Genomic DNA, 18,594 nt, shown 5'->3' with positions numbered 1-18,594 from the left:
TACTCCTGGGTCTGTGCTCAGGAATTGCTTCTGGCAGTGCTTAGGAGATGATATGTGGTGCCAGCAGTACAACTGGAGTTGACTGTGTGCAATTCTAATTAAACTCTGAACTTTAGTGATATTAGACAAATGTGTCTAAGTCATTTAGTCTTCTGCATGATTATAGATTCCAGAAGTACTACATAGAATTGTGTTGGTTTTACCATGTATTTAATAGTGCTGATGATCTCTGTGCTTCATTCTTTTTTTTTTTTTTGCTTTTTTGGGTCACACCTGGCAATGCACAGGGATTACTCCTGGCTCTGCACTCAGGAATTACTCCTGGCAGTGCTCAGGGGACCATATGGGATGCTGGGGATTGAACCCGGGGCGGCCGCGTGCAAGGCAAATGCCCTACCCGCTGTGCTATCGCTCCAGCCCCTGTGCTTCATTCTTACCCTTCTTTACCAAGTCTTTACTACAATATTGGGGTGGCTGGAAATATATTTTGCAGGAACCCTCACCGGCTCACATACAATGGGAGGTGGGAAAAGAGTGTAAGAAAGGGAGAGCTATTTTCATGAGTTCTGCTTGCATTTGTGGCAGTAGCAGCATTGGCAACCACATCAGCAATAACGGCAGAATGCACAGCAATATTGGTAATTATGGCCCTAATATTAGTAGTTTAGGAAATTACATAGAAGCAAGGGTGGTTGATGAATGTTGGGTCTTGAGGTATGGCTAAAGCAGGATTTCTAATAGAAGCACGTCAGTGGCACTATGTTCATTGTCTCTGAGTAAAACCATTTTCCCTGTGTCCTGTACCTTTGGGTGTGATGATCGGTTAGTATGACTACTGATATTTAGATAAGCTAACTCCTCTTGTTTTGCTCCTCCAGACCACCTCAATGCCTTTGCAACAGATTCATTACATTAAATTACACTTTATTACATTTTCTCCCCTGTAAACATCTAAATCTCTCTCTGGTTTCCTGACTATATATGAACTAATGCCTACTATTATATATAGAGACTTTCATCGTTTCTGAAAAAGTCCTATGTGTTTTTCTTAAAAGGTCTTTTCTTTATGAGTGGTGGTAGAGAATTTCAATCCGTTGATAAATTAATATCCAAGCAACATCATGTGATGAGATAGAAAGCAGGGGAAATTTGGCTGCATGCCCTTCTTTTTCCTGGACAATACTCCACTGCACAGTTTAATCCTTTTCTTCCAAGTTTTGTGTCTAAGTGTGAATTTCAAAGTCTACTGTATCTGAATTGTAAGCAGAATGGGTAATGAAAGTACATGGAAATAGGGCAGCTGAAAATTAAACACCATCAAATCAGAGGCAACCATAGTAACAGATTATCTATCACATGAACATTTCCTGAAGTTGAAATGCCATTATTCCTAATGAAGAAGGAAAAATTCTTAAATGTAAAGGTATGGGGATGAATTTGACTGAGGTAAGCTATAGAATTGCCTTATAATCCAAGATAAAATTTCCTTTTTGAATTTTTGGAGAAGTGAAATATTCTCCATATATGATTTGGAATAAAGGTCATGTGGAATGAAGCTACGGTGCAGGATTCTTATCCATATTGACTTCATCAGCATAAATCTCACATTTTAACTTGATTCATGAGAATAATCTTATCCTTTCCTCTGTAGTAGCACCATTGCTGCAGTCTTCCATTTTTTCCTTAGGAATCCTAATTCTGAATGTCATTTTATCTATAAAGATAGATTGTTTCTAGAGAAAATGAAAGAAGAAATTGCAAAAGAAAACCACAAATTCTTAGAAGGCAAAGGGGGTGATAAAAACAGGGAGATGAGAGTAATGGATTGTATGATTTAAAGAAGAAAGCACCTACAAGACATAAAAGTTTTTAAAAAATAATTACAAGCCTTCTAGTGAAATAATGTAACTCAAACACAAGTCTATAAATGCCAGTGACTATCACAAAAACTTTCACCAAATATGAGAGTTTGGTGATTCTCCACCGAGAGATAAATAAAAGTTGTGCAGAGTTGACAATGTCAACTGAATCTCTTTTAAATGTTTATCCAAGACATAATGAAATGCTTTCTAGGGCATACCATATCTCCTGGGTGTTAGACACAGACTTTCTGCATTTTCTTCACCATGTCTCCATAGAATGCATACATGGTAGATTTAGAAGCTTTCATTTCATTAGACATATAATTTGAAATTAAAAAAAAAGATTAAATTGCAGTAGAATACTGAACAGAAGCAGGTAAAGGCATGCAGCCAGATTTCCCCTGCCCTGTATCTTCTCACAACATGTTGCTTGGATACCAGCATATCAACAGATTGAATTTCAACCACCACCACAGCCTGAAGAACAAGAGTTTGCAAGAAAACTACATTGAGTATGAGTATGAACTTTAGAAAGCAGAGAGACTACCATAGGCAGGGTAAGTAAATATCTTAATCAAATTTAACTTTTTTTCTCCAAATACAAGTTCTTCTGTAGCATTACTTTACCTTCCTGAATTCCCCAAGTATTTTTGTTTTATTTTTAGTTTTACTTTGGGACCGTATCTGCTGGTGCTCAGGGCTTTCTCCTTTCACTCTGTTCAGAGATCACTCCTGACAATGCTCAGGGGTCCATATGTGATGCGGGGACTTAAATCTGTGTTGGACACATGCAATACAAGCACCTTACATATTATACTATCTCCCTGACACCTCCCCAAGCATTTAATCAAACTTCATAATAATATAGGGCATTTGAATAGCCCAAGAAAAGCACACATAGATTTTTGCTACACTCACACACAGACACACACACATAAAGATTTTCAGTCATTTCTTTATATTATTGAGGAGTGAAAGGAAGATTTCCAGTTTTGAAAAATATTTATTCTTAGCATTATGGATTCAGAAATAGGAGGACTGATAAGAGTTGATTTGAGTACAGCAAAAAGTATAGACTTCTATCACAGAGAATATTAAAGGAGTATATCTTGGTTGGAATGGTTTGTGAAGTGCATGCTGAGGGAAGGTAATATTAAATAAAATATTTACAGTTTAATCTCCAAGAATATATCATGGAAATAGGATGCATAGATGTTTTTCTAAGAAATTTCTCTTCCGGAATATATGAGTCTTAGATCCGTGAACTCAGAACCAGAATCTTTTCACAGGTTACAGTGCCTCTGAAGTGTATGTAAATGTGTGTGCCCCTGTTTGTGTGTATGTAACAGTATTCAATGGATATAAGAGAGAGAGAAGGAGCTGATATAAAACAAGAACATCTTATATTTTTTTTGGTTTTTGGGTCACACTCGGCAATGCACAGGGGTTACTCCTGGCTCTGCACTCAGGAATTACTCCTGGCGGTGCTCAGGGGACCATATGGGATGCTGGGATTTGAACCCAGGTCGGCCGCGTGCAAGGCAAACGCCCTACCCACTATGCTATCACTCCAGCCCAAACAAGAACATCTTATATTCTTGATATTCATGGTCTTTGCCAAATAGCCTAAGGAGGTTGGCATTGATGGTAAGAGCAAATGGGTAAACAGGAAAAAAAAATGCTTGGTGGTTTTGCTTTGTACAGTAACAACCCTATAGATTTATTCTCCAAAATGCCATTTTTCCTTGACTATTCAGTTTTTAATTACTAAATATATCTCAGATTCAATTTTTATGGGTGAGGTCACACCTGGCAGTGCTGAGGGCTGGAGAGGTCCACTCCCAACAAAGGTCAGTGTTCAGTGCTCAGGAATCACCAGTGCTGGGCATGTTCTCTACCACTTGACCTTCCCTCTGATCCCACCCACATTTATTTGCCCTAAATACCATGGTAATAGACCTACTTTTAGCATGTCTGAGTTTCAGATGACCTATTTTTGTCATAAAAAAAATATTAGACTTGGGGCTGAAGTGATAGCAAGGCGGGTAGGGCATTTGCCTTGCACGTGGCTGACCCGGGTTCAATTCCCAGCATCCCATATGATCCCCCAAGCATCGCCAGGAGTAATTCCTGAGTGCATGAGCCAGGAGTAATCCCTGTGCATCACTGGGTGTGACCCCAAAAGCAAAATATATATATATAAAATATATATATTAGACTTAATAGTCTCTTTTATAATGCAATGCTTTATAAATTTAAGGGTTTACATGTATAAGAAAGGAGGAATAGTATAAAGATACAATATACAGCTACTAAAAACAGTCACACTTTGAGAAATAGTTAATGCTCTGGGAAAGTGCATAAGATCTTATCTCCCTTTTCAAAAATTTCACACAATGAACAAAGAGAATAACATAAAATAAACTAACAACAGGTGTGAACTAGGTTATAGTTGATCTTGTTTCCTTTGCCAACTTTCAGACTTTTATAATTTTTCAAAACAAAACCAACATTACTTTTAGAATCAAATAGGATAAAAAAAATTCTCTTTAAAATTACCAGGAAATAACTACCTTGACAAGTTGTGATTTTACACCCCACCTTTCCCGAACACAGAGTGAAGCAGAAAAACAAAGGATCTAAATCATAATGGAAAACAGTGTGGGGCTAAGCAGTCTGGTGAGCATCAATGATGAGAACATGTGGGGAAATTGCTTATCTTTTGAAATAAGGAAAACATCCCTCTATTTATTTATCCAGTCACTTGCTCACATATTTATTTACCTAGATAATCTCCAAAGCTGGTTGAACACAATGAAATCTTATGCTGTTTTGTATCCTTGGAGACACAGGACCAAGAATGGGAGAGAAACAGAAAAGACAATGGAAGCCTCGGAATTCTCCACAGATTCCTTGCATTAGAGTCCCTCCCTCTGCTTCTAACACTTTATTACTTAAGGTACTGCTTGTTATTTGTAGACAGAGGGAATTTGTCTTTCTATAAGGTCAAACTTCTTTGTTCAATTCTGTTTATCCAACATTAAGGGAAACAATAGGTCCAACAGAGACCTTTGGTGCATGGGTGAGTAGGCTTTAGGATGAGTTACACCTGTCTCTAGCCCAGCCACTAAGGAGTAATAGAAAAATTCCTTTATTGACCACACCATGACTTCTTGCTAGAAAGTTAACTTCATCCCTTTTGATCAAAATCAGTTAATACCATTACTGTAAGTTACACTTTATAAAAGCATCAGTTCTCAGGCCAAAGTGATAATGCAGCAGGTAGCATTTGCCTCATATGTGGCCAACCTGGGCCAGCACCCCATATAGTCCCCTGAGCTTACCAAGAATGATCCCTGAGTGCTCTGAGCACTGCCAGGTGTGGCTCCAAACACACATACACACACGTATATATACACACATGTATATATATGTATGTATATATCACTGTATCACTGTCATCCCATTTCTCATCAATTTGCTCTAGCAGACACCAGTAAAATCCCCATTGTGAGACTTGTTACTGTTTTTGGCATATCAAATACGCCATGGGTAGCTTTCCAGGCTCTGCCATGGGGGCGAGATACTCTTGCTAGCTTGCCAGGCACTCCAAGAGGGGCGGAGGAATTGAAACCAGGTCGGCTGCATGCAAGGTGAACCCCCTACCTGCTGTGCTATCACTCAGCTCATATATATATATATACACATATATATATGTTTTCTTTCTAATCCTCAAGGAAGAGGAAACATTAAGAATCTCAGAAAGTGTACTTATTGCTTCTCATTTAAAAAGTTGAGATTTGACTAAGGAAAATATGATGTTTTTTTCTTGTGAGATAAACCCACAATTTTTCATATTTTATCTTTTATAATGGAAACTTCAATTGTACTTTGGAGCTTTGCTCTCAAAATTGGCTTGCAATTTTCATATTCAATTGTACTCAATCATTTGAAAATGCCTAATTAGAAATCCAGTTCCTTCTCAAATATATCTTTCAATACTTATTTGGAAACTTTAAAGCTGAAATGCTGTCTTGAATTGTAAAGTATCTGACTTTGCAAGTTTTACTCTGAATATGCTCTGATATTAAATTTAAAGTAAAACATAAAAGCTTAAAATCTTCAGTTCTATACAAGTTTTCTAACAGATAAAGGTCACTTTACTTTTTAGATACAATGATATTAAGATTTTGTTGCATAATTATCAACTAGTTCTGATAATTCAGTTTTGAGTGATTTATCCAGGATTGAACTTATTTTTTCTTGATTTTTTTTGAATATCAATGCCAAGCTCCCCATGTCTACATCAGTATATAACAAGCACTTAGCATGTATTAGATGTACAATAGTTGACATCTGGTTCTTCATTACTCCCTTGTGAAAGGTGTTAAGCTTCTAAATGTCTCCCTGCCAATGTTCTGTCTTCTGTAAACCCATTCACCACAGTGGACTAGAGTGAGCTTTCTCAGCTGCAAATATGGTCATCTTAAACTCTGATTCTTTGGGTTAGATAATTCTTTGCTCTGAGGGACTAGGGGCTGTTTAGGGCACTGAAGGATGATCTTTTGCACCCTTAGCCTGTAACCACTGATTTACTCCACCACTTATGAAAATCAGTACTTTCTCCAGACATTGCCAAATGTCCCTTGAGAATTAAAATTATTACTTTTGATAACTAATACCTGAAATCAAGATCCTCAGTATCCCTCATTTTGGTTTTGTTTGTTTTTATTTGGGGGCCACACCTGATTGTGCTCAGGGCTGACTCCTGACCCTGCATCAGAAATGAATCCTGTCAGGCTCGGGGGACAATATGTGGTGCTGGGAATCGAACCTGGGTTGACTGCATGCAAGGCAAAGACCTTACCTGCCGTACTATCACTCCAGCGCCGATCACTCATTTTCTTTTCTTTTTTCTTTTTTTATTTAATAAGTTTTATTTGATCACCATGAATACAGTTACAATCTTGTACAATTACATTTCAGTCATACAATGCTTGATGGGTATCCCTCTACCAATGCACATTTTCCACCACCATTGTTCCCAGTGTCCCAACTGCCACCCCCACCTGATCTCACTCCCTGTCTCTGTGGCAAATACATTCCTTCTTACTCTCTCTCTAATTTTGGGCATTATGATTTGCAATACAGATACTAAAAGGCCATCATGTTTGGTCCTTGATCTACTTTTAGCACACATCTCCCATCCCAGGTGACCCCTCCAATCATCATTTACTTAGTGGTTCCTTCTCCATCCCAACTGCCTTTTCCCTGAGCATGTGGGGCCAGCTTCCAAACCAGGGCATGATCTTCCTGGTCCTTATCTCTACTGTCGATAGGTGTTAGTCTCATATTATGCTGCTTTATATTCCACAATTGAGCTATCACTCATTTTAAAGTTATTTTTAACCCTAAAGACTGGCATCATTCTGGAGGAATCAGTCGGGATGGGAGATGTGTGCCGAAAGTAGATAATGGACCAAACATGATGACCTCTCAGTGTCTGTGTTGCAAGCCATAATGCCCAAAAGTAGAGAGAGAATATGGGGAATATTGTCTGTCATGAAGGCAGAGGGAGGGTGGGAAAAGGGGGGCATACCGGGGATATTGGTGGTGGGGAATATGCACTGGTGGACGGATGGGTGTTTGATCACTGTGTGATTGTACCCTAACATGAAAGCTTGTAACTGTCTCACAGTGATTCAATAATTTTTTTAAAAAATTAAAAAAAAGATTGCCATCATTTTACCAAACTTAATTCTATAGCTTTTTTTAGATCAGACTCTTAAGTCCTCACAGAAGTTAAACTATGTACATATCATTCCAAATAAGTCCAGACGTCAGGTGCCATAAAAGAATATTTGTACCACTTTCCCTCACTAATCAAATTTCCTCCCCTCTGAAGTGGTCCTTAAATTTTAGTGTGCTTGTATCAGAACCACCTGAGAGACTTGTAAAACCCAGACTGTCAGAGTTTCTGTAGGTTTGCAAAGACCTGGTGGTTTTTGTCTTAAACAAATTCCTATGTGACGCTGATATCTCCGGGATCTCCTTCAGCCCAATACTTTGACCTTCTCATGCAGAGACTTTTACTCACCCTATAAGTCAGTGAGGGTGAGGAGAAAGAGGGGAGAGAAGCATCTTACTTCCACATAAGTCAACTTTGAATAGATCACATTTAGTCCCACAGAATTCTACCAACTCATTAAAATCACCTGCTCTGCTCTGACAGGACCTAAATCAAGGGCAGAGGCGCTACTTATACAGCATCATGAGGATTTACAACTCCTGGCCCCAGTGGGAGGCGCTGCAGACTCGCTATATTCACACACTTCAGCACCAGCAGCAGCTGGGTGAGTATAATTCCCTGACCTGAACCAATCATTTTGTAAGGGACTCCAGTTCTGCCACTGGAAATCAAGCACTGTAGCACTATAGCACTGTTGTCTCATTGTTCATCGATTTGCTCGAGCGGGCACCAGTAACATCTCCATTGTGAGACTTGTAAGACTGGAAATCAAGTGCCAGATAAATGATTTGAGCAGAATGGCCACTACCACTATGCTATTTTATCAACGTGGTTAGCAGGTCAAGTTTAGAAATGACCATCCTTCAGAGAGGGGTTAGGGTACTCGCCTTGAATATAGCTCGTCCCAGTTCACTCCCCAACATTGCACATGATCTCTCAACCACCACATGGGGTCACTGTAGAACGAAGAATAGTCCCTGCATAACTGGTTTAAAAATAGGTATTATCTCTAACAATAGAAGCAAAATGTTGTCTGCAAATAAAGAGAGTTTGGAGAAATCAGGGTATGAACAAAGTATCTGGAGAAGGAAAATAAAAAGAAACATGAGAGCAAGCCGATGTCTAGTCATGACAATGCTAACTAGCTTGGTGGTTCAAGGAAGGTGGAAGATCTGGTCATGGGTGTAATGCTCTGTGTGTGTGTGTGTGTGTGTGTGTGTGTGTGTGTGTGTGCGCACACACACGCTTGTACAGGTAAATATGTCTCTAGCAATTTAATATTGGGGTCACACATTAGGGTCACATGTCCACTTTTTGTTGTTGTGAGAACTCCCACACAGTTCTCAGAGAATTCAGGGGCCACCCGAAATAACAAGCTGCCAACCAGTTCAATGCTAAAACCTGGGAATATAACATTGCTGGGATTTGGAGGGGCCCAGGATCCACCAAGGCCACCAAGGCCACACCCTGTAGGTCTCCCCGTCTCATCCTTCAAAGCATGCGCTCCCGCTTCCTAGACGAGGCCCCTGGGCCCACACTTTCACTTTAAGAATCTGGTAAAAGCTGCTGCTGCTGCTCATCCCAGAAAAGCACAAGAGTAATGGACAGAGAAATAAATAAAAACGGAAATAAAGGCGTCAGAATATGGTTTATTATAAAATGTTAGCAGCACCCTGAGATTTACAGGAACCTGACCTAGTTGAAATAGCAGTGGGTTTAGGCAGATGATTGAGACCCAAGTCAAAGCTCATCCCCATGCTGGTTGTGCAAACTCAGAGTCTTGGTTTACTCGGAGCAATAATAGGTATATTTTTTGAGCATTTATCACAGTTCAGACATCTTGCTAGGAGCCCTACATCTATAATCTCATTTTCTCCCTACTGAACAGTTGTGGGAGACTACAGGTGATATAACTTGATTGAGACCATACAGAGAGTAAATGTCAGGGCCATTACCTCCGAAGATCATACATTTTCACCCCATTGCTCAGCTGTTTTTCTTTTCTGCCAGCTTTGTAAGATATTGCAAGCCACTGATGAAATAATGGTTGCAAAAGCCTTCATAGATTACCAGTAACAGCCTTTGTAAAAGTATCATTGTTATAATTGTTTTAAAATCATTTTTCTTCTACGGACTTTTTTTCAATTCCTTGTGCTACTTATTTCTCCTAACTGATACAAGTTTTGTTTTTGTTTGAGGGTGAGGTTGTTTTCCAGGTGGGGGGCAGGAGACCGCATTGGTACATATACCTTACATTGTTGTGACCATAGTTTTGCAAAAAGAAGGTCTTATTGCAAATTATTTAACCAAAAGAGAAATAAGTATCTTTTATTAGGGCTTCCTATTGCCAGAAACTATGTTAAGCAATTATCATGTACTACATGATAGGTGTTTTTATAGCTAATATTTTATGAAAGAAAAAATTGAGATTGGTGAAGTTAATGACTTGATTAGGGTTTACAATTGGCATATCAAAGCCAGGCCTCACACTGGCCTTCATTATCATTGTGTGAAGTATTGCAGAAACATAGTCTAGTAACTTTGTTCTTAGAGTAAAATCTTATATAGGCCAATGAAAGTAGAAACAGAGATATCCAATGTCTGGTGCACATAAAATCTGTGTAGGTCATATAAGTGCAGATCTTCAGGTCTTTAACTTTAAATTTCTGATTCAAATGATATTTGGAGTAGGGCAGACATATGCATGTTAGAGAAACATTGGTTATTGTGACCTCAGGTGAATGATTCTTGGTAGAGAATCTATGTGACACACTTTCAAAACCAAGCAAAAAATGGGAAAATTTGCTTCTGGCTTGAAGAAAATGTTGATCTTGAGATTTCAAATTCTTCACAGACTTCCCATGGTTCAAGAACTTGCCAGTTGATTTCTCATGTTATCCAATGACAATGTGTCTATTAATTTATTGAATAAGAAAAACAAAAGAAGAAACATAATCTTCTTTGATGACAATGAAAAATAGACAATGGAGGTTGTGCTGAACATAATTGTTTCTATCCTGCCAAGTAGAAGATATGTGAATAGTTGCTATGTCACTGCTTACTTGTTTTGAAAGATTGTTCACTTTAGAGTTTCTCTCATTTCTTTTCCTAGGTTATATTACTCAACGGGAAGCCTTGGCTTGCGCAGCTGTGCTGAGAGATTCAACTGAGAGAGCATCAGCCAAGGTAGTGCCTCAAAGAATATTCCCACGAAAGGCTTCAGCCATGACAAGAATTTGTCCATCAACAGAATCTGCATCTCTGGTTCGATGCAAGGCTCAAAGTGCCAGGCTCTAATATCTCTGGAATTTGCATAAGCGCTGAACAACCTAGTTTGCTTACACATCCCCTCAAAGCATCTAGTGAGAACACCTAGTGCATATTTGCTAAATGAGAATGAATAATATAAAACCCACACCTAAAAGTTGTCTTTCCCTGTTCACATAAATTTTACCAACTAAAACAAATGGAAAGATTTAACATCCAAGAGAAATTCTATTACTCCACATATGACTTTTGGAGTAGAATGACTTTTGAAGATTTTGAAATATATTTCCTTCTAATTAGAATGTCCCAGAGAATTCCCAAGAACAGTGAAAGGGAATAGATCATTCAGAGGGTACCAGATCCTCTGTTATGGGCTAATCATTTCCTAGAAGTCCTCCATCATGCATGTTGAAAGTATGCAAACCATCTGGGGGCTAACACTGAGCACACATGGCTTCCACAACCATATCATCTCAACAGCAAACAGATTGTACATTTTATGTCCTTCACATCCTCCCCACTAAGCAATAAGTTTTAAATTGGCCCAAACTCTTCTGGTTCTTGCCTAATTTGATCCCTTTGCGTTATTTTGAAACTTGGTCTTATCAATAGGCCACAAATGAGTTCTTTACACACAGCTATAAAAGACCTTGACCCAGGTCATAAAATCTTGCACACATCCCCTGGCAGCTGAACATACACCTTTAAGTAGAACAGAAGGGTAGCTCCAAAGAACTGACCTCAACTCTAATCTTTCCACAGCCTTAAATGGTCTTAAGTGCAAAGGGTTATACAAATAAAGAAAAATTGAGATAACTATAATCAGATAACCATATAAATGTATCATGTTGTTGTTATTATATTTAAATTTCTTGTCATCACTAGTGACTGTATGCTAAAAATTAGTCACCTGTGCTCACATAAAGTCAAAATCAAAAAAGTCTTTTATTCATCTTCTTTCTAATTGTTCAGCCCCCATGCATCATTTAAGTCAGCCAATTACTTTGCCATGCCCATAAAAAATCCATTAAGATGAAATATAAAGTTTTCCAATAAGGACATGCTAGCATTCATATAAAAGGAAGATGTGCTTTTACCTGGAAAATTGTTAAAAGCTCATTGTTGTTGTTGTTGATAATTATGATGATGATGGTTCTCTCTGAAACCATCAACAGAAATAAAAACATGTTTCCATAAGATTATAAAAATTTCTGCTAATTGTTCTAATATTTTCTATGGCATTTCTTTGAGTGGGACATGTTAATCTGTGGGTCTGACAGGACGACTTATGAATGCTGACCTTGAATGTGTTCAGTTCATCATGAAGAAGCATCTTTTCCTCTGCAAATCCTGGCCATGACCCTTATACTCTAAGCTTAGAAAAATTGGAAGGTGAACTAAACAGAAGAAAAACATTGAATGAAACTGGGTTGAGCTCTAAGGGGAGCAGTCTTATGGGACTGAGGTTTGTATTAGCCCTAACTTGGTCTACACAAACTTTACCACTATTTTCATGATGGAGATTTTATCTCTTTGATCTTGCATGACTTTTATCTTGAATTTTTTGGTAGGTATAAACATTTGCTGTAGGTCTTAGCTTATGATGCAGAATACCAATGAGGCCACTTATTATTCTGAGCTGCATTCAAACATTAAAAAAAATATCTCAGAAGCACCTTGTATCTCATAGAGGCTTTTGAGAACCTACTGGAAGGTTACTGCGACAGACATAGAAGATAGACAAATAGGAAGAGAGAGAGGGATAAGCGGACGGGGTGGGGGTGGAGAGGGACTAATAAATCTAAAGTAGTAGAACAGAAGTTCTGCTGCTGTCTTTCCCTTCTGAAAAGATAATACCCTAGAGCCCCAACCTGAAGCTTACTAGGATTACAACTGATGATGGTGCTGGAAGCAAAAGGCTCACCTGGGAGGACCCTGAGAAAGATGATTAACGAGAAAGAAAGGAAAACCTGTAACATCTAACAATGTATATGCAGGGCCAGGGAGATAGCTCGAAGTATTAATACCAATTCTTTGCAGTAGGAGATCCCACATGCCCTGAGTATTACTGGGAGTGACCCCTGAGCAATAGTAATGGCCACCATAATGGCTGCAGAGCACTGGCTAGTATAGCTCCCCAAACAAAACAAAAACAAAAGCCAAAAACAAAAACTCTGACTTATTGGTTCTATGGGACGCCCTTACAAGATCAGTGACCATTACACCCGAAATTACTATAGCCTAGAATAGTGCCTGGTCTGTGGTAAATAATCCATAATACATGTTGAAAATGAAATAATCAAAAATTCTACAGATCAGACTGGCCACTGACCGTGTGATGCTATTCTAAATTCCAAGAAGTCACTACTGATGAGGAGAAGCAGAGATTACTTGAGCTCTTTTTACTTGTCAAGAGCATGTAAGATGCTCAATCCATTCTGGGTGCAGGCAATAAGAGTGCAGTTTTTGCAAAGAATTTTAAAAAACAATAACAAAGCTGTCATTTTGTTTTTTTTATTATGACCATGAGATAGCAATTATAAGGAACATTGATGATAAAATATTCTTATCCCAAAATCTTTTGTTGATTTCAGTTCTAAATAATTGCTGGGATAATGGAGTAATTCTAATAATATTAATAACATATAAAAGCTTCAAAATAGTGTACTGTTTTTGTTTGATTCTGCAAGTAAAATAGTTCAGAGAACTCTAACCCATAGAATATCAACTCTCAGTACTGTCAGTCACTGTGTACTACATAGTCTTGCATTTAAGCAAACAGTTTGAAATGACCAAGAATTACACAGTTGTTTAAGCAAGAAACAGAAACAGAATCAGTTTAATCCTTTATTCTATGTGCCCACTTAATGTCTATCTTTTTAGACACTATTGAACTACATTTTATATGTATCAGTATACTCAATGCTCAGTGAGTTGTGATAAATGCATGTAATAACTGTATGTTGCATAGACACCAACATAATCATTATATGCAACATCTCCAGTATCTGCAGTTTCCCTACATCCTTCCTTCCACAGACTTAGACCCACAGTAATCACTGATCTGCCTTCTGTCACTATAGTATTGCTTTTTCTCAAGTTTTTCATAACTAAAATCAGAGTATATAGTCTTTTGTGTCTGGGTCCTTAGCATGTTGCTATTAAAGTTTATTTTATTGTTTATATTAGTTGCTTGTTCCCTGTCATCCCACAAACTATTCCATTGTATGAATGCACCACAATTTGCTTCTCCAGTCACTATTAGATGGACATTTGAACTGTTTCCAACTTTGAGACTATGGAAAATGTGAATATTTCTTCATTTGCCTTTATGTGATAATTTCTCTTGTACAAAAAACCACAAATACAATCACTGGGTCATATGGTAGATTTAGGTTAAACTATATAAGATATTGCCAGGGTGTTTTTTAATGCACCTACATCACTTGGTATTTTCTCTGGTAGCAAATAGAGTTGCTGCACATCCTTGTAGAGTCTCTTGCCCTCTCACCTGGCTGTCTTCAGCAGGGCCCCTCAGAGGGGGGTGGGTTGAGTTTCCCTCCCCACCCCTAGCAGAGCCCCAGTAGTCAAAGATCTCCGAAACCCAGCCACAGCCATGCTCAAGGCTACTCTCCACACGCACGGACCCTCAAGCATGAAAGAACCGACTGAGTAACCCAGGTGTGTGAGACATGGGACTGAGATCTCCAAGCCTGCTCAGCTCAGGACTGGGCCTCCTCGACCCAGATCCTCCTTTTTTCCAGTAGCTAGGCAGTCACACCCACAAACTGCCACCGGCGCCGTCCCATCAATGGCCAAGATCCAGAGACTATAAAACAAAGCTTCTGGACTCCTCTTGTATTCTAGTTCTATCTCTCGGAGAACTTGGCAAGCTACTGAGAGTATCCTGCCCACGCAGCAGAGCCTGGCAAGCTCCTGTGGCGTATTCAATATGCCAAAAACAGTAAAAATGATGGGTCTCATTCCCTGGCCCTGACAGAGCCTCCAGTGCAACACCATTGGGAAGAATGAGTGAAGAGAGGCTGCTAAAATCTCACGGCAAGGAGGAATGGAGATGCTACTTTGCCCACTCAAGTAAATCGATAAACAACAGGATGAAAGTGACAGTGATACAGTGATACATCACTTGGTATTTTCTCTGGTAGTGAATAGAGTTGCTGCACATCCTTGTAATCTCAAGCATTTTAATATATACATTCTAGTGATTGTGGCTGCTGGAAAGAAGAGGATTTAAATGGGTGGAAGATTGACACTATTAATTATAATTACTTTCTTACTGGGAATCATGACAAATCAGTTCAGAGTTTAGCAGTCAACCTTAATAAAGCTACTCTGCAGCTGATTTTTAGAGGAAGGATTTGTGGAGATGAGAAAGAAGCAAATTAAGCAACTTCTATAAGGATTGTGGCTCAACAGCATCACCCTTTTGTTCTCAGCAGCAGATTCCTTTTCCTTATTTATATTTTTCCTTAAGTTCAGCCTCCTCCTCCCTAACCCTTATGACACACTGCCATAAAAAATGTCATGAACTTTAATACTTATTGTTGCATTTTAAAATACTCTACAAACTGAAGACACTGGTGCTGGGAAATGTACAGTGGTGGAGGTATGGGTCTTGGAAAACTGTATGACTGAAATCTAATTATGAACAGCTTTATAAGGGTCTATCTCACGGTGATTCAATAAAAAAGTGAAAAAATATAACAAAAACAAAAATGCTCCACAACTTAATGACTTAGAACACAGTATCTGCTATCTCTCAGCTTCTGTGGTCATGAATGTAAGCATGACTTAGCTGGGATTTCTACTCAGGTCTCTCACAGACTGCATCAATCTTGTAGTCTCATATGAAAAATTCTGCTACATATTTGCTATGTTTCACTCACTAGGTTCAATCTACAAACAGGAGTGGAAGGCTATGCACAACCATAAAAAAATAGAAGGAAAGAATCACTGGCAACCATTTCCTGTCTATCTAACCATATACCTGTTTGAACCTATCTACCAAAGCCAGAACTTGGGAGAGTTGGGTGAGGCATTTGGGGTACAAAACGGAAGGAAACACTCATTTTTGCACAACCTTCAGAGTGAACCCAACAGTGATGAGAATGTGGCTCAAAGTGATAGAGCTCAAACCCACATGTGTAAAGCTCTGGGTTTAGTCTTCGATGCCCTGAGCACTTCTGGGAGATGTCTTGTGTTGCTCCCTCAGTACTGCCTGGATTGTTCTAGCCCCAGCCCCAGAAATACACTGTGGTCCCCACAACTAATAGCAACAACAATAACAACTAACATTTAATATGTATCTTTAAAATTCATGAAACTTGGAGCTGGAGTGATAGTACAATGGGTAAGGTGCAGTCTTGCACATGACTGAGGTTCAATCGCAGCATCCTGAGACCCACCAGGAGTAATCCCTGGTGCAGACCCAATTATAAACTGGAAGCACTGCTAGGCATGGCAACCCCTCACCCTACCGCCAAACTCATAAATGTTAACCAAAATCACAAAAGGGTGAATTCTATGTAGTCCCTATCTAGAGACTACATTACTGCACTTCACTCTTGGCCCTGCTGAGACACCCAGTGTAAGACTGTATTTTCAGCCAGCTGTTCATGCAATGACCCTTTCTTGAATTTTACCAGTTGTATATTCAAAGCTAGTAGCATACTTCTTGGTGGAAAAAACCTTATTTCAGATCAGCTAACTTTATATTAATCTATACAAATAAAGAAGTACTTATGAAAATAAAGTATGCAATCAGAATTATTGAATATGCTTAAGTAAAATGTAATTTTTTGGCCTCTAACCTATATAAGCAATGACTCAGAATCCAAGAGATAACATTTCTAGTGATACTGATGTTCACTGAAGAATGTTAGCTCTTTGCATTTAAGGAGTGGCTTCAAAAGCCATAATGCTTTAACCCTAATAATCTATCAGGAAAAAAAATGTGGGGTCAAGAATTTCATAATGAGAGAAGTTTGGGGAATGAATTAACTATCTCCTTTATAAACTTTAATAAGTCAAGTAAATAAATGACTAATAATTCTTAGTCAAAGCCAGGTCAAACAAACGACATGCTCTGATAGTATTTGAATCACTAAAATGTTTTTCCCCAGCCCTGATATTAAATATGCATGACAAATACACAAAAATGAATCCTGACTTGCATCCCATTTCCAATTTTATGATGAAGACCATTGGAACATGTCCAAGAGTTCCTGCACCTTTTCAATTAAAATGAATTGTTAATCGCATCAGCACTTGTAGAGGAAACCATTATATGGGCCTCATTTACTCTACTTTCCCCTCTAAATTATAGTCCACTGCCTGAAATGTAATCAATCCCTGCACTGGAATCAATCCTTTGTCTGCCTCCAGAGAATTTTCATTTATTTTTCTCCACATTAGGGCTATCATACTGAGCCAGTTACACAATGAATTCAGTCAGAAGCAGAGGAAATCCCTGCAACTATTGGAAATTATAGCTTAGGTGCAGGGTTAGTGGCAACTTCCCAATTACAACTGAGCCAAATACTTAGACACTACATGGTGTGTATTTCCAAGCATTCTTTTGGCTCATTAGGAATGGAAGACTTAATAAAAAAAATGAGTACCTGTTTATAAACAGGGTTCTAGATAAATATATTTTTTACTTTAAAAATATAATGTAGTATGCATTATATATAATATATGCAATATATTATATATAATATAATATAATATAATGTAGTATATCCAAGCCCTGGAGAGGTAGCTCAGTGGGTTAATAAAAAATGAGTACCTGTTTATAAACAGGGTTCTAGAGAAATATATTTTCTACTTTAAAAATATAATGTACCACTTCCCGCGCCCCACCGCCCCGGCTTTCCCGTCCGCCCAGCTCCCTCCAACCCGGCCTTTTCCCAGGTAATCAGGAGACTCCCAGCCACGCCTCCCGAGTGCGCCCCTGGTTCCCACGCGGCCGCCGGGACTTGGGACCCTTGCCGCCGCCACTTCCCGCGCCCCACCGCCCCGGCTTTCCCGCCCGCCCAGCTCCCTCCAACCCGGCCTTTTCCCAGGTAATCAGGAGACTCCCAGCCACGCCTCCCGAGTGCGCCCCTGGTTCCCACGCAGCCGCCGGGACTTGGGACCCTTGCCGCCGCCACTTCCCGCGCCCCACCGCCCCGACTTTCCTGGGACCATTGTCCCAGGAGCCCCTGCTAGGAAGAAACGGGGGCGTGGCCTGAAAGGGGCGTGGTCTAAAAGGGGCGTGGCCTCCTGCCAGAGATATCTCCTACCTTAGCACATTAGGTATGGTCTTCTTGCTTTGAAAATCGGTTTAACACATCTCATACACTTATGCGACCTAGCCTATTAGCTCTAAGTTTAGAAAAATTATCAGTGAATAAGAGAAGCTTAGCAAAGCTTTTGTAAAGACAACTTAGCTTTAAGTCTTCATTAAGGCCCCAACATCAATCACAAAGAAAAGGCTGAGTGTAAGGAAGACTTCTAGAATAGGAATAAAGCTGCCATCAGAAATAGCACAAACAGAGCCCCTCCTTCTCTCAGCAAGAGGTAGGAGGAATAAACACCTACAAAGTTCCAATCCTATACTTCCATAACAATATGAAGAAGCAGCGAAAATCCCCTCCAGGAAGAGAGGGAGAAGAAAAGATACTAGAAACCTCAAAAGAGGCTCCCAACATCTAC

General features: G+C 39.2%; 1 protein-coding gene across 1 annotated transcript; it reads left to right on the top strand.

Annotated features, from left to right (window-relative positions):
- The first annotated feature begins 2,347 nt into the window (after positions 1 to 2,347).
- On the top strand, positions 2,348 to 10,908 carry FAM216B (family with sequence similarity 216 member B). The gene is made up of 4 exons (XM_004604670.2): positions 2,348 to 2,419; positions 4,715 to 4,821; positions 8,095 to 8,215; positions 10,724 to 10,908. Exons 1-4 carry the CDS (start codon positions 2,377 to 2,379, stop codon positions 10,906 to 10,908), a joined length of 456 nt encoding a protein of 151 aa, XP_004604727.2. The 5' UTR covers positions 2,348 to 2,376.
- Positions 10,909 to 18,594: the final 7,686 nt, after the last annotated feature.

The sequence above is a fragment of the Sorex araneus genome, chromosome 1 (genome assembly GCF_027595985.1).
Source record: "Sorex araneus isolate mSorAra2 chromosome 1, mSorAra2.pri, whole genome shotgun sequence".
NCBI lineage: Eukaryota > Metazoa > Chordata > Mammalia > Eulipotyphla > Soricidae > Sorex > Sorex araneus.
Note: the sequence above shows the minus strand (reverse complement) of the source record. Positions and strands in the feature narration are given on the sequence as shown.

Bases quoted from the DNA above. Each gene is read 5' to 3' on its own strand.
- FAM216B (XM_004604670.2), top strand. From the start codon at position 2,377: ATGAGTATGAACTTTAGAAAGCAGAGAGACTACCATAGGCAGG. The intron at 2,420-4,714 runs GTAAGTAAATAT...TTGGAGACACAG, and splicing joins GAGAGACTACCATAGGCAGG to GACCAAGAATGGGAGAGAAA. The intron at 4,822-8,094 runs GTACTGCTTGTT...CTGCTCTGACAG, and splicing joins CTAACACTTTATTACTTAAG to GACCTAAATCAAGGGCAGAG.